Source organism: Bubalus kerabau, chromosome 9 (assembly GCF_029407905.1).
Source record: "Bubalus kerabau isolate K-KA32 ecotype Philippines breed swamp buffalo chromosome 9, PCC_UOA_SB_1v2, whole genome shotgun sequence".
NCBI lineage: Eukaryota > Metazoa > Chordata > Mammalia > Artiodactyla > Bovidae > Bubalus > Bubalus kerabau.
In genome coordinates this window covers 22768708-22784114 of record NC_073632.1, presented here as the reverse complement: position 1 = coordinate 22784114, position 15407 = coordinate 22768708, and the positions used below count along the sequence as shown (strand labels likewise).

At 43.3% G+C, this 15407-nt stretch overlaps 1 protein-coding gene across 3 annotated transcripts in view; it reads left to right on the top strand.

The window, feature by feature from the left end:
• The window catches only part of FILIP1 (filamin A interacting protein 1), a 214512-nt gene that overhangs the window by 186468 nt on the left and 12637 nt on the right, over positions 1-15407 (top strand). Inside the window, exons 5-6 of one of the 3 annotated variants that reach the window (XM_055534823.1) lie at positions 4772-7577; positions 11361-11584. In XM_055534823.1, the coding sequence (XP_055390798.1) occupies positions 4772-7577; positions 11361-11567 (3013 nt within the window). In that variant the 3' untranslated portion in view covers positions 11568-11584. Of the gene's footprint in view, positions 1-4771; positions 7578-11360; positions 11686-15407 lie in introns of those variants that run through there. The other 2 variants (XM_055534825.1, XM_055534824.1) reach the window with 2 other exon arrangements.

Genomic DNA, 15407 nt, shown 5'->3' with positions numbered 1-15407 from the left:
CCTTCTCTTAATTTTTTCAAATTCTGCTTTCACCTCTTTCTGCCTTAAGATTAATAAACCTATTTTATGTTTTCTACCATATTTTAAGCCACTCTTTTATATTTGTTTACAATTTTCTCCCTTTATCTGATATCTTAGAAAACTTTCCAGGGCTTTTTCTTAATATGTTTTTTTCTTCAGATATAATTTATATATTACAAAATTCACCAATTTTAATTATACGTTTTGATGAGTCTTGAAAAATGTGTACCTCATAAACAGAACATTTCAGCCTATACTTTTAACATCTTAACAAAAATTATTGAATTTCTGGACATGTTTATAAACGACAAATTTGTAAGTTAAAAAAAATAGTTTTATTGGGTATGAAAGAGAAATGAGGACTACATTTAAGAATAGTTATTAAGAAAGGCAAGAGAATTATGAAGAATCTATTAGATTATTGTCTTCCTTTTGTCCTCTAAATAAGATAAAATGTTTGCAGAAAATTAAGAACTTGCCAAGAATAAATTTGATTTCAGAATACTTAATGCTCTGCTTCCAACTGCTGATGAGAATTAGGGCACTAATTCACTTTCTTAGTCTTGGTCTTCTGGTTTGTTTCCTTTTAATGTTAATATGTTCAGAGCCAGGGTATGTTTGAAGAAAGGCAAGACGGATAGAAAAGAGAGCAGAGGGAGGTAGTAAGACCAGTGGGCACATAAAGCACCAAAATCCTCTTAATTTTCTCTTTCAACAATGTAATTATGTGGAAAGAGTGCCCTGTAATGTAGAGCAAATTAAGTGTTTAAAGTACAATGTGAAAGTGTAACTATTAGAAAATTGTCTGAAATAGAAACATAATATGCCATAGTAGTTACGGTTTTTGAAATGTGCACAATGATATAATAATGCTTCTCAATGTTTGTTTAATGTAAAAAGGAGGATTTGTAGATATGGCAGAAGGGGGAAAAAAAAAAAAAAGCCACCTGAAAATGGAATGCCAAAATTGACCGAAAGGGCAGGTCAGTGGAGACAAGCCCTCTCTTTCTTTGGCGCCCCTGTTTTGTTCCATGGGTCTCTCCTTGCACCTTTCTCTCCATTCCACTTTGTATTTGTTTACAACTCTCTCCCTTTATCTGGCATCTTAGAAAACTTTCCAGGGCTTTTTCTTAATGTTTTTTTCTTCAGATATAATTTGAAGAAAATTATATCTCCCCACCTCAGTCCCCTCTCCCCCTCTCTCCACATGTGTTCCCATAGCTCCTCCTCCTTCTTTTGCCCTTTATTTCTGGGCATTTCCCAAAGTTTTTTCCTCCATCCTTTCCTTTTTCTCTCTGTGCATAGTTTCTCCTTTGGTGATCATATTTATTCCCATGTTTAAGGGACTGTCACTTCCCTTATTGAAATACAAACCCAAGATCTACCGTCTTAAAATTTTTCTTAAGTATACAATATAGTATTGTTAACTATTGTCTGGTATACTTTGCAAGTTAGTGTTGCTTCAACTCTCAATTTCTGCCAATACCGTTTCTCATCTCTTTTCCTGCTTCTATTAAAGGCACTACTATTTGCAATTATTCAGACCTAAAGGACTGAAGTAATTTTTTCTCTCTCTCTCTTCCTGCCAGTGAGTGAGCAGTCACAAAGTCCACATTATCTTTTGCAAAGTCTTCGCAATTCATTCTTCCCATCCCCAATGCCCTGCCTACAGACACTTGAATGCAGGTCTCTGTGCAGAAAGACTGTTGGCAGAGTGTCCTGACTGAGCCATACAAGTCTACCAAGTCCTGGATCTAACCCTCAGCTACACCAACTGGGAAACTGGGCTTTGGGAGCCTGCAGAGAATGGGTTGTGTATCGCTGTTAGGTCCACTTTAAAGGATGAAAGTAAAAGTGAAAGTCACTCAGTGGTGTCCGACTCCTTGCAACCCCGTGGACTGTATAGTCCATGGAATTCTGCAGGCCAGAATACTGGAGTGGGTAGCCTTTTCCTTCTCCAGGGGGTCCTCCCAACCCAGGGATTGAACCCAAGTCTCCTGCATCGCAGGCAGATTCTTGATCAGCTGAGCCACAAGGGAAGCCCTTAAAAGATGAGAATGGCTTAAAATGTGAAGGAAGAGGGAAGGAGAGAAAGTTTAATGGGCCTAGAAAAAGAGAACTAGTCACAGGTAAGAGGACCTGAAAAATGTGGTTTTATGGAGCCAAGATCTAAGGTTATGCCCTTGGCTCACAGAATTATCTACTGAGCAGAAAACGCTATGCTTTTCTCTGGTTGAAACATCACTGCCCCAGGTTTTACTATCAAAGTCAAGATAATGATGTAAAAATACTTACAGATTAAACACAAAAAGCATTGAACAGACTTCCCATGTGGAGGAAATAGTGTGCCCTCTAGTTCTTATATTTGTTTTTGTGTTTTATTATATCCATGTGTTGAGTCTGTGTCAGTCACTTTACCATCTCTCAGTCTTTAGAACATCCTGTGAGGGAGGTTTTAGTATCCATTTCACCTTCCTTTACAGCCTAGAAAACATAGGGTCAAGTGTTTCAGTTGAGCCAGGATTCAGGTACAGTTGTGTCTGACCCCAAAGTCTATGTTTTAGCCATTCCTGCTCTCTGCCTCTAATAGCAGACGCATAAGATTCTTCAACAACTATCTTTAGAACTTTCAACACTTTAAGCCTTAAATTTGAGAATAGTGATATTTTAAAGGAATTTGTCTTAACAATCTAGTGAGGTCAAGGAATTTGAAAATATCCCCTGAAGTCTCTTATTCTACAGTAAGGTAACATTTCAGTTGTTTTGACGCCAAGTAAAAAGATAAGATAATCAATAAAATGCCCTTTTACACAGTAGGAACCACAATTAGTGAAGCTGTTACAGTATACTCGTTCAACTCATGGATTTGAAAATAATATTTTTGTCTTATTTTATAAATAAAGCCATAATGAGTTTGGAAGTTACCCATTTCAGTTAATAGATGCTTAGATACAACGGTATATTTTATAGAAATAAATTCTATGAAAAAAACTTAATGACATGAGCTGAGCTATGTCTATAGTAACTGTCTGACGCTGGGTTTGATTATAGTTACTCTGTGTATGTTCAATCATTTCTTGCACAGTTCAATATGACACTATTAACTGTTAGCTGTTATCAGCTGTCAGATTAGCTGTTATCCAAGTAAATCTAATCTAATTCAAGTTCATCTAATTATGAAATAAATCTTTCATAATAAATAAAGTTCAAAATATACTGAAAGAAAAAAATGTACTTACAACAAATACATTAGTGGTTGTTTATAACTTGCTTCTCATGTAAGCATAAATTACTAAACGCATTCTTATACTACATATGGTAAATATTATATTAACTTTGTTTTATGGATAATTGAAAAGAACTGTTAAAAATTGGTGTACGCTAACTGACAGCCATAAGTACTGTAAATATACTTTGGTCTACTTATATTTCTACTTTTTAAAGCTATACATTAACATTAAAATCTATACATTAACACCGTAACCCTGGAAAAGGAAATGGCAACCCACTCCAGTATTCTTGCCTGTGAAACCCCACGGACAGAGGAGCCAGGCAGGCTACAGTACTGCAGTCTATGGGGTTGCGAAGAGTCAGACACGACTTAGCAACTAATCACCACCACCACCGTAGAGAAAATGCATTTCATGCATATACAACAGTAATTCCTGTGACTGCCACGTCTTTTTGGATTGATAGGAATTTGTGTTTCCTCCCTACCTGGCTCTCAATCTAAAAGGAAATGTTTACATCAGAAAACAGAGACAAGATGCTGTGCCAGCCCTGGTGTTAACTAAAGTCAGTTATGTAGCTCAGCTCTCTATCAGAAAGCTTGTCTTGCCCTGCTCCTGTCATACAATACAAGGAAACCCAAAGCATCTTCTTTTCTGAGTCTTCCCTTTCAGTTAAAGTAAATTTATCTTTTGAAGTCTGACGATGCGAGGTGAAGAGCAAGTATCCTGGGCTGTACCGCATGAGACCCCAGACCCATTCCTTTCTGACTCTTCCTTGGGATGACAGTGGGAGTACCTGCCTCAGAGGCTTGCCATGAGAATAAGTAAAGACCACTGCCTAGAATACAGAAAATTCTACATAAATAGTCATTATTATTGCAAAACCTAAATTTTACTCCATCGTTATATTATTGAAGTATAACATATATATAGAAAGGTACTCATCAGGATTCAACTTACTGAAATTTCAGAAGCTGAATAATTCTGTGTAAAAGGCACACCGATTATGGAACAGAAACTAGTGAAAAGCCCTCTCCAGGCACCCTTCTAGTTGCTACCCCCTTACTATGGGTAGCCAGCATCCTGACTTCTGGTTGGTTTTGTTTATGGCTATGTGTTAAACCTTCATATTTCAGTAATTGACAGGGGATTTATTATAATAACATTTTATTTTTGGTTCATATCTAAGACAATCTTATTGCTGATTAATCTTTTAATGGGCTTCCCAGGTGGTGCTAGTGGTAAAGAACCTGCCTGCCAATGCAGAAGACCTAAGAGACATGGGTTGGATCCCTGGGTTGGGAAGATCCCCCGGAGGAGGGCATGGTGACATACTCCAGTATTCTTGCCTGGAGAATCCCATGGACAGAGGAGCCGGGTGGGCTACAGTCCATAGGGTCACAAAGAGTTGGACACGACTGAAGAGACTTAGTATGCATGCAATCTTCTAATATGTATAAAAACATATCATAAAATATCATGTAATAAAATAAGATATTTTAATATATTTTGTTTTCTAGGTTGAAAAAACTCCTTGAACAGGAAAAAGCTTACCAAGCCCGCAAAGAAAAGGAAAACGCTAAGCGGCTCAACAAACTGAGAGATGAGCTTGTGAAACTCAAGTCCTTTGCACTCATGCTGGTGGATGAAAGGCAAATGCATATCGAGCAACTTGGCCTGCAGAGCCAGAAAGTACAGGACCTGACTCAGAAACTGAGGGAAGAGGAAGAAAAGCTCAAAGCCATCACTGCCAAGTCCAAAGAAGACAGGCAGAAATTGCTCAAGTTGGAAGTGGACTTCGAAAACAAGGCATCAAGGTTTTCCCAGGAGCATGAAGAGATGAATGCTAAGTTGGCCAGTCAGGAGTCTCACAACAGACAACTCAGACTCAAGCTGGTTGGCCTGACTCAGAGAATCGAGGAGTTGGAAGAGACCAACAAAAACCTTCAGAAGGCAGAAGAAGAGCTTCAGGAACTAAGAGATAAGATTGCTAAAGGGGAATGCGGCAACTCCAGCCTCATGGCAGAAGTGGAAAATCTACGGAAGCGCGTGCTTGAGATGGAGGGTAAAGACGAAGAGATCACGAAAACCGAGTCCCAGTGCCGGGAACTGAAGAAGAAACTGCAGGAGGAAGAACACCATAGCCGGGAGCTCAAACTTGAAGTTGAGAAGTTACAGAAGAGAATGTCGGAACTGGAGAAATTGGAAGAAGCATTCAGCAAGAGTAAATCCGAGTGCACCCAGCTGCACTTAAATCTGGAGAAAGAAAAGAACTTAACCAAGGACCTGCTCAACGAATTGGAGGTGGTCAAGAGTCGGGTTAAAGAACTGGAATGTTCTGAAAGTCGATTGGAAAAGGCTGAATTAAGCCTCAAAGACGATCTTACAAAGTTGAAGTCCTTTACCGTGATGCTGGTGGATGAAAGGAAAAATATGATGGAAAAAATAAAGCAAGAAGAGAAAAAAGTGGATGGACTCAACAAAAATTTTAAGGTGGAGCAAGGAAAGGTTATGGACGTCACGGAAAAACTCATCGAAGAAAGTAAGAAGCTTTTAAAGCTGAAATCTGAAATGGAGGAAAAGGTATACAATTTAACAAAAGAGAGAGATGAGTTAATAGGCAAACTGAAAAGTGAAGAAGAAAAATCCTCTGAATTAAGCTGCAGTGTGGACTTATTAAAGAAGAGACTTGATGGAATAGAGGAAGTGGAGAGAGAAATAACAAGAGGAAGGTCTCGAAAAGGACCTGAGCTCACCTGCCCCGAAGATAACAAAATTAAGGAACTAACACTGGAAATTGAGAGACTGAAGAACCGTCTCCAACAACTGGAGGTGGTGGAAGGGGACTTGATGAAAACGGAAGATGAGTATGACCAGCTGGAGCAGAAATTTAGAACCGAGCAGGATAAGGCCAATTTCCTCTCTCAGCAACTGGAGGAGATCAAACACCAAATCGCCAAGAACAAAGCCATAGAGAAAGGCGAGGCAGTGAGCCAAGAAGCCGAGCTGAGACACAGATTTCGGCTGGAAGAAGCCAAAAGTCGTGATTTAAAAGCTGAGGTCCAAGCTCTTAAAGAGAAGATTCACGAACTGATGAACAAAGAAGATCAGCTTTCTCAGCTCCAAGTGGATTACTCTGTCCTTCAACAGAGGTTTATGGAAGAAGAAAATAAGAACAAAAGCATGGGCCAGGAGGTCCTCCATCTGACCAAAGAGCTGGAGCTGTCCAAGCGGTACAGCCGCGCCTTGCGACCCAGCGTGAACGGGCGCAGGATGGTGGACGTTCCCGTGACATCCACGGGCGTGCAGACGGATGCCCTAGGCAGCGAGGCGGCGGAGGAGGACACACCGGCCGTGTTCATTCGGAAATCCTTTCAGGAAGAAAACCACATCATGAGCAACCTTCGCCAGGTAGGACTGAAGAAGCCTCTGGAACGTTCGTCGGTTCTAGACAGGTATCCGCCCGCGGCCAACGAGCTCACCATGAGGAAGTCCTGGATCCCGTGGATGAGGAAGAGGGAGAACGGGCCCCCGGTGGCTCCAGAGAAGGGGCCCCGAGCCAGTGCCAGCCCAGGGCACCCGGGAGAGCTGGTCCTCTCGCCCAAGCAGGGCCAGCCGCTGCACATTCGCGTGACCCCGGACCACGAGAACAGCACCGCCACTCTGGAGATCACCAGCCCCACAGCAGAAGAGTTCTTCTCGAGCACCACCGTCATCCCCACCCTGGGCAATCAGAAGCCGAGGATCACCATCATCCCCTCCCCAAACGTCCTGTCTCAGAAGCAGAAAGGCGCAGATGCTACCCTCGGCCCGGAGAGAGCCATGTCCCCAGTCACCATCACCACCTTTTCCAGGGAGAAGACCCCAGAGGGCGGGAGGGGGGCGTTTGCCGACCGGCCCACGTCCCCCATCCAGATCATGACCGTGTCCACATCGGCAGCCCCGACGGACATCAATGTCCCTCCCGAATCCCAGGAAATGCCCGTGGGAAGGACAGTCCTCAAGGTCACCCCGGAGAAGCAGCCTGGACCAACCCCAGTCCGGAAATACAACGCCAATGCCAATATCATAACCACGGAAGACAACAAAATCCACATTCACCTAGGCTCTCAGTTTAAGCGAGGCCCGGGGACTTCGGCTGAAGGGGCGAGTCCGGTGATCACTGTCCGACCGGTCAACGTGACGGCTGAGAAGGAGGTGTCCACCGGCACCGTCCTCCGCTCGCCCAGGAACCACCTCTCGCCCCGCCCTGGCGCGAGCAAAGTGACCAGCACCATCACCATTACCCCGGTCACGACTTCATCAGCCAGAGGAACCCAGTCAGTGGTGAGTAGAGGGCGGATCCTGGTTCAGGCCAAAGCGGGGGTCAGGCAGGGAAGTGAAGACAGAATAACCCAGTGTCCCAAAGGCAACCAAAGCACATGTCTCTCCTCCGCGGAACCCACTACCGGATGTTTCCCAAGAGACTGTCTACATCAAGAAATGAGAATAAAAAGGAACCTCCTCTTTTATTCATTTGAGCTAATTGTGAGGGATAATTTCTTTTTTTCACTTAAATCATGTGGACTCCAAAACCCTCTTGCAAAGATGGCCTCTTGCCACCTCAGCTTATGCTAATAATAAGGTTGAAAATTTGATTTTTAATGTTTAAAGTATTTTTTAAAATGGAGGCTGGAAGAAACTGGCCAATGTGCAAAAAAATGAAAGCTATTCCTGGGTTATATTTTTAGAACCTGAGACATTTGATATTCATTTATGTATGGTCATAGTCATACTTCACTTGAAAGGTAAGATTAAAAGATTATGCTATCAAAAAATTTTTGTAAATTAAAAAAGAAGTGAATTTATATGTCTAAACACTGTATTTTATTAATAGTACAGTGCAGAGAGCAGGTGCTTGATAAATATTTAGTTAAAACCAGCTGGAAGGCTGAATGGATTATAGGAAAGTATGTCCAAAGTATAAAGGCCAGAACTTAAAAATAAATTCTGTTTTTCAAAATACCTCTAGTGATTTTCTTCATTTATTGGGAACAATTGGTAGATGAAATTATAGAAGATGATGTATTATTTAGATATTAATTTAAGCTAATAGACTAGAAATTGTGATCCCTAATCTCTAAGCAAGTTCTACAGCAGATATTAGAGTCTTAAAAAGACAGGAAGCTTATTATTTAAGTATAGAAACTGGCTTATTTGCCTGTATCTTCACTACAATTTACTTTAATTCTCTGTGCACAAGCATAGACCAGAACAGGCTTCAAAGAGTGAAGTACTTACAAACTGCTTTGTTGGTCAGGCTTTTTGTTATTGGCTCTACAAGAGCTAAATATCATTCAGAACTGCTCACCCTTCTCAAACGGTTCAATACTGTTTTTTTAAAACAACACAGCATCGATTGGATTTTTTTATAAAAGTTAGCGGAGGTGTAATTGTTGTGATTTAGACCAAAGTTTCCGCTAGAACATCTTATTCCCATTTTAAGGGTCAGATCGAGATAGCCCTCTTTTCTGGAATAACATTTTGGATTACTGGTTAAAGCCCATATGCAAGTAGAACTTTAAACAACCGTCTAAGATTTCTAAGGCCTAAATGCTGGCCCACGTACTTTAGGTAGATCAGCTTCCATAGAATCGAGGTCAACAAGAAGTTTGGGATGAATAGTGTGACTAGATCATTTGTGCAATTTTAGCTGCACTTTAGGCACCAGGTTGGGTGCTGACTGTAGAGAGGACTGTTGAAGTTCTTGGCTTGGTGGGAGAGGCAGGATTGGAACCCACCTAGTGGTTCTGTGAGGGCGTGGTGTACAAAGGAACCAGCGGAGAAGTCTTCCCCGGGGGCAGAGGTGTTCACAGATAAGGAGAGAGGGCAGCATGTGCACAGGGCTGGCAGTGTGGGGAGATGTCGCGTGGGGGACAGTGAGCCGTCCCTTTGGGCTGCAGCAGTCGAACCTGGGGACCCTGCAGGAGCAAAAGAGGAGATGCACACCGGGATCAGATGCTGAAGACGCATGTGTCTTAGTATGGAATTGACATTTAATCTCAGAGAGGAGGCAAAGGGAGCCATAAACAGGGTAGTAGTTTTTTAAATGACATTATTTCTGTTTTAGATATGTTTATAAAGCAATTTAGAGGATCAGTTGGAGGAAGCAGAGGCTGAGGGAAGAGATATGATGGTTGCAGTTCTCTAGGCTGGAGATGTGTGCTTGAACTGTGGGAGTGAAAATGAGGATGTGCATGTGTGCATGCTTAGTCATGTCCGACTCTTTGCGACCCTTTGGACTGTAGCCTTCCAGACTCCTCTGTCCATGGGATTTTCCAGGAAGAATACTGGAGAGGGTTGCCACAGAGATATACAGAAGACAGAATTGAAGATTTCATGACATTGAGTTCAGAGGGTAGCTCGGAGGTTTCTGGCTTGGCCATAGGGGTGGATAAAATGAGAAACCCGGGGGATTACTGTTTGGGTAAGAAGATAAATAATGTTTGGGGCATGTTATAATTGAGATGCCTCAGGGACCCTGGAAATGTCTAGCATGTGGTTAGAAATCTGGATCTGCATTTAAGGAGAGCCCTGTGATGTGAGTGTTGGATGTGAGCGTTGGACCATGAAGAAAGCTGAGCACTGAAGAATTGATGCTTTTGAACTGTGGTGCTGGAGAAGATTCTTGAGAGTCCCTTGGACTGCGAGGAGATCAAACCAGTCAATCCTAAAAAGAAATCAGTCCTGAATATTCATTGGAAGGACCGATGCTGAAGCTGAAGCTCTAATACTTTGGCCACCTGATGCAAAGAGCTGATTCATTGGAAAAGACACTGATGCTGGGGCAGATTGAAGGCAGGAGGAGAAGGGGACGACAGAGGATGAGATGGTTGGATGGCATCACCGACTGGATGGACATGAGTTTGATCAAGCTTTGGGAGTTGGTGATGGACAGGGAAGCCTGGTGTGCTGCAGTTCATGGGGTCACAAAGAGTTGGACACGACTGAGTGACTGAACTGAACTGAACTGATGGCTCAAGGTTCAGGGTCTCAGACACATGTGGGTGACAAATCAGGTGATTTTCGGAGTGAGTGTGGAAAATGAGAAGAGGACTGAGGATGGAGCACAGTGATACCCACATTTAGAAGGCAGGCAAACTGGAACTGGAAGCCATTTTGAGAATGAAAAGGAGTCAGGGACACGAGGGCGATGGGTGAGACCCAAGTGAGATATCACAGCAGGAGAGTTTTAGGAACTCCTTCAAGAAGGAATCATCTCTTATGTTGTTGGAAGAGGGTGTTTGCTATGACCTGTGTATTCTCGTGGCAGAACTCTGTTAGCCTTTGCCCTGCTTCATTTTGCACTCCAAGGCCAAATTTGCCTGTTAATCCAGGTATCTCTTGACTTCTACTTTTGCATTCTGATCTCCTTTGATGAAAAGGACATCTCTTTTTGGTGTTAGTTCTAGAAGGCTTGTAGGTCTTTACAGAACCTGTTAACTTCAGCTTCTTTGGCATCAGTGGTTGAGGCATAGACTTGGATTCCCATGGTGTTGAATGGTTAGCCTTGGAAATGAACCAAGGTCACTGTGTTGTTTCAAGAAGGAGGGTGTAAGGAAATCCCCTGGCGGTCCAGTGGTTAGGACTCCACAGTTCTGCTGCAGAGGGCATGGAGTCTGATTCATGATCAGGGAACTTAGATCTAGCATGCCCTGTCATAAGGCCAAAAAAACAAAAGGGAGGATGTGGTCAACAGTGACAAAAAAGAGAAGAGTTAGCCTCATTAGGAGGGGAAAGGAGAGCTGCTTCAAGGAAGTGGAGGTGGTTTGAGGACAGGAGGGATACAAATGCCCGAGTGTATGCAGGGTGGCCTATAGTTTTTCTGTGAAACAGGAGTGAAAGTCGGGGGCTTGAGAACAGAAAGACACTGGGCATAGATGTTCAAGGAGAGGGAAAAGGGGAAAGTGGACTAGACCGCAAGCAACTCCCAACTTTCTAACAACAATCTTCTCTGGGGCGGACTCATCTGTGGGTGGTCCTGTGGTGTGCTTATGTTCAGATGATGCCATTTCCAGGGGGAGACTCACCAACACGGCCCTTGTGTCTCTGTCTTTTCTTCTCTTGCAGTCGGGACAAGACGGGTCAGCCCAGCGGCCTACACCCACCCGCATTCCTATGTCAAAAGGTATGAAAGCAGGAAAGCCAGTAGTGGCAGCCCCAGGAGCAGGAAATCTGACCAAATTCGAGCCTCGAGCTGAGACTCAGTCTATGAAAATAGAGCTGAAGAAATCTGCAGCCAGCAGCGCTACCTCTCCTGGAGGGGGGAAGGGCTGAGGGCAGTGGCGGAGGGGGTAGGTCGAGCAGATGCTACTGCTGCTGTCTGTCCCTGCCCACTCGCTGTGTGTACTAACTGGAGTTTTCGATACCTTGTTCATAAAATAATCAACTAATAGCCATGTGTCTTTCCTATTTTGTGGATTTGTTTTGAGGCCGGGACATAGAACTCACTAGCAAAACTACTGTATGTTACGCGCCTGGTGGAGAATGCTGGGCCTGAGGCAGGGCCTGACCTCTAGAGCCATTTTTGCTTCGAGAAGGTAGACTCATCAGTTGAACCAGTAAGATTGGGGTTGGGGGGTGGGGAGTAGGGGCTGGATCACCACCTCTCCAAAGCCACTGCCGTATTTCCTAATTGTAAATGAAATTAAGTAGGCCTTGTTCCACCGTAATTATTTTGCAAAAGCTCTTTTCTGAAATAGGAAATAGTTTACCAATTGTCATTTGCTTCTATCGAACTCCAAATTTGCTTCATGTGCAGGAAACAAACAAAAAGCAGAAGCCATCTCCTAGTTATTACAGGTCCCGGGCCTCTAAAGGTTTGCAAAAACAAAGCCCTGAAGCCAATTTCAGGGAACAATTTGAATGTGAAATAAAATGGAAATAATATATGGAATTCTAAAAACAGAGTTTTACTTATTTGTGTGTGTCTGTGTGTATTGTAAAGATTTTGGAATTTTAGAACCATTAATGTCAGACTCACGCTCTATTCAAGTGTGCAGTTGATTTAAATTGTGGAGTGGTGCTGCCAAGTGGCCATTTATAACTCAACAGAGATTGTAATGCATAGAGAATAGGGGTCAGTAAATTTTGATACTTTGTTGCCAAGACATAAAATGACATCATGCAAAGCTTAATTGAATTTAAACATTTTCACAGTCAAGTACTTTGCAAGTTCAGTACCAGTTCATGAGTGTGTGTGTGTGTGTGTGTGTGAGTGTGGTGTGGTGTGGTGAAGTGTATTATTACTTGTGTTTGTATCATTGTTGTTTATTTTAAGCATGTTTTAATATGCATGAAGAGTGAGTGAAAGCAAAATGCTGTTGTCAACAAGATTAACTGCATAACCGCGTTGATGTGGATGTGGTGCTTCGTAGTCAGGTGACCACAAATGAGCTGATAACAAATGAGGCTGATAACCCTCAGCTTAGCATCTGAAGTCTCAGGTAGGCAGCACCTTTCCAAGTCTTTGAGCCAACTGGGTCAACTTTACAACACAGTAAGTACTTAGTTACAGGTTGCTATTTTCCACTTCTAAATTGTGAGGGTTCCAAAATCATTTGATTAGTCCCTGCTCTGGATATTTGTGTAAAGGTAGTGTTTTTTTTGTTTTATTTTTTTTTTTTTTAAGATATATGATTAGTTTTTAGCCCATTGTTTAAAAGTGAAAGTCACTCAGTTATGTCCGACTCTTTGTGACTGCATAGTTTATACAGTCCATGGAATTCTCCAGGCCAGAATACTGGAGTGGGTAGCCTTTCTCTTCTCCAGAGGATCTTCCCAACCCAGGGATCAGACCCAGGTCTCCTGCACTGCGGGCAGATTCTTTACCAGCTGAGCCACAAGGGAAGCCCTTAAAAAAACAAAAACAAAACTGAAAGTGTTAGTGGCTCAGTCGTCTGACTCTTTGTGACCCCATAGCCTGGCAGGTTCCTCTGTCCCTGGAATTCTGTCCAGGCAAGAGTTCTGGAATGGTTAGCCTTCCCTTCTCTAGGGAATCTTCCTGACCCTGGAATTGAACCTGGGTCTCCTGCATTGCAGGCAGATTCTTTACCATCTGAGCCACTAGGGAATCATTGAGCTTCAGGGTAAAGAGACTGTCTTCTGAGTTCTTTCCACACCGGACTTCCTGTTTCCTGTAGAACCTGGACTCAAATTGTGGATGAAGGAGGTAGACCCGTCTCCGTATTCACACTCACTTAATTAGATCACTGTAGCCGACAGCTCAGTTCTCAGCAAACATATTTTAAAACGTTAAGCAACCATGGTCGACATGCCCTGATAAGGGAATTTCAAGGTAGAAGAATAGGGAGAATGAGAAAAAAAGAAAACACGAACTTTCTGAACACGTTTAAACTAGAGATCTTGCCATTTGGAATATCGACTTGTGTTCTTTCAAAAGGGAGCGCCCCTCTTTTGTAGAGTGGACATCATCCCCTTCAAAAACAAAGATGCTCCACTGTTATTCAAATGCCTCCCTGGCATCTAGGCTGTGTCGTGTTGTTGTACCATAACATGTTGTATTTGAACAAACGGAGGAGTCCAGAGAATGAAACGCTGCATTTTTTTTATTCTACCTGCCATTCTTCAGTGACCTCCTAATCAACTGTTGCTGCTGCTGTTTTGCTTTTTCACCTGCACACATCACGCTTACAGGGGTTCTGCCCGGAAGCTCATTCCATCCACAGGGAGGGCCCAGAAGATGCTTAACCATGCATGGACAGGATGTTTATACATCTGGGTCTTGGGATACAGCCCGCTAAGAAAACTTGGCGGCACCACACATATTCGCTTTTCAGAAATGATAAAGAGCAACCGCTGTGGCAGTTTTCCTTTGTAATTTTAGCTCCAACTCAACGTTGATGGGCTAGCTTTGTTTTAAACTGCATATTAGAAGTGACATCCGCTGGGGGTTGGAGGTGGAGGATTCGGTGCACTCCAACTTTGGCTTCCATGTGTGAATTTAATGTTTTTGTTTTTGTTTTTTTTTAAGATGCATGTGCTTTTGTAAGAGTGAATGGGGTGAAAAGGTGAGAGGTTTTTTTCCCCTCTGTTCTGGAACAAAGTATTGTGTATCAGGGATCTCACCAGGGCTACTGTGAACAGATGCCATCAGATCTCATCCTGGGAGGGAGATGGGTACCATTGCCACAGATTACAATGTGGGGACACATGGGGCCCCATTCACAGAGCTACACAGCAGCCCTGGTCTTGTTGTTCTTCAGTCCCTAAGTCCTGTCTGACTCTTTGCAACCCCATGGACTGTAGCCCACTAGGCTCTTCTGTCCATGGGATTTCCCAGGCAGGAATACTGGAGTAGGTTGCCATGCCCTCCTCCAGGGGATCTTCCTGAGCCAGGGATTGAACCTGCATCTCCAGCAGCTTTTGCATCGGCAGACAAATTCTTTACCACGGACCATCATAGTATGCAGAAACAGCCGACACACACAAATGATCATCTTCACCCCTCTGCTCTTTCAGCTTCCCTTTTTCACCTGTTACGTCCACACAAGACATCAATGCACCGGCCCCTTCCATCTCAGCACAATTCTTCCTTCACTTGTATCATCCTCTCTGGCGAGTTACTCCTCTGTCTTCCCTGACCCGTGGAGCCATTGACAGGATGCTCAAGCTTGTCTGCCTCCGCTTCCCACTTATTCTTTAATGGAGCCTTATTTCTGTTAAAGTAATTCGTACACATAGTTAAAATATCAGTCAACGCTAAAAGACCATATGGCACCCAGGATCTGTGACCTGGCTCCTGACCGCCCCGCCCTGCCTGCCCCCCAGCTGAACTCCCACCCCCAGGCCCACAGAATGCCTTGTAGAACAGCCAGCTCACCTTCGCTTGACTTGCTTGACTTGCTTCCTCTCCGTGGAAGCTGCCCTTCCTCTGGCATCTCCTTTGGGTGGTTCTGTCTTTCTCTCTCCAAAGTCTCTTTTAAAAGCATCGCCCTCCGTGAAGGCGTGGCGGTGGTGGCTGGTGGCGGCTTAGTCACGAGTCTTGTCACAGACAGATCATTATTTCAGAATCTAAGTCAAGGTTTAAAGCCTGTCCTATTTTTTTTTTTTTTTACATTTTTACAGAAAATGTTGTCAACAAAACAAAACCGGGCA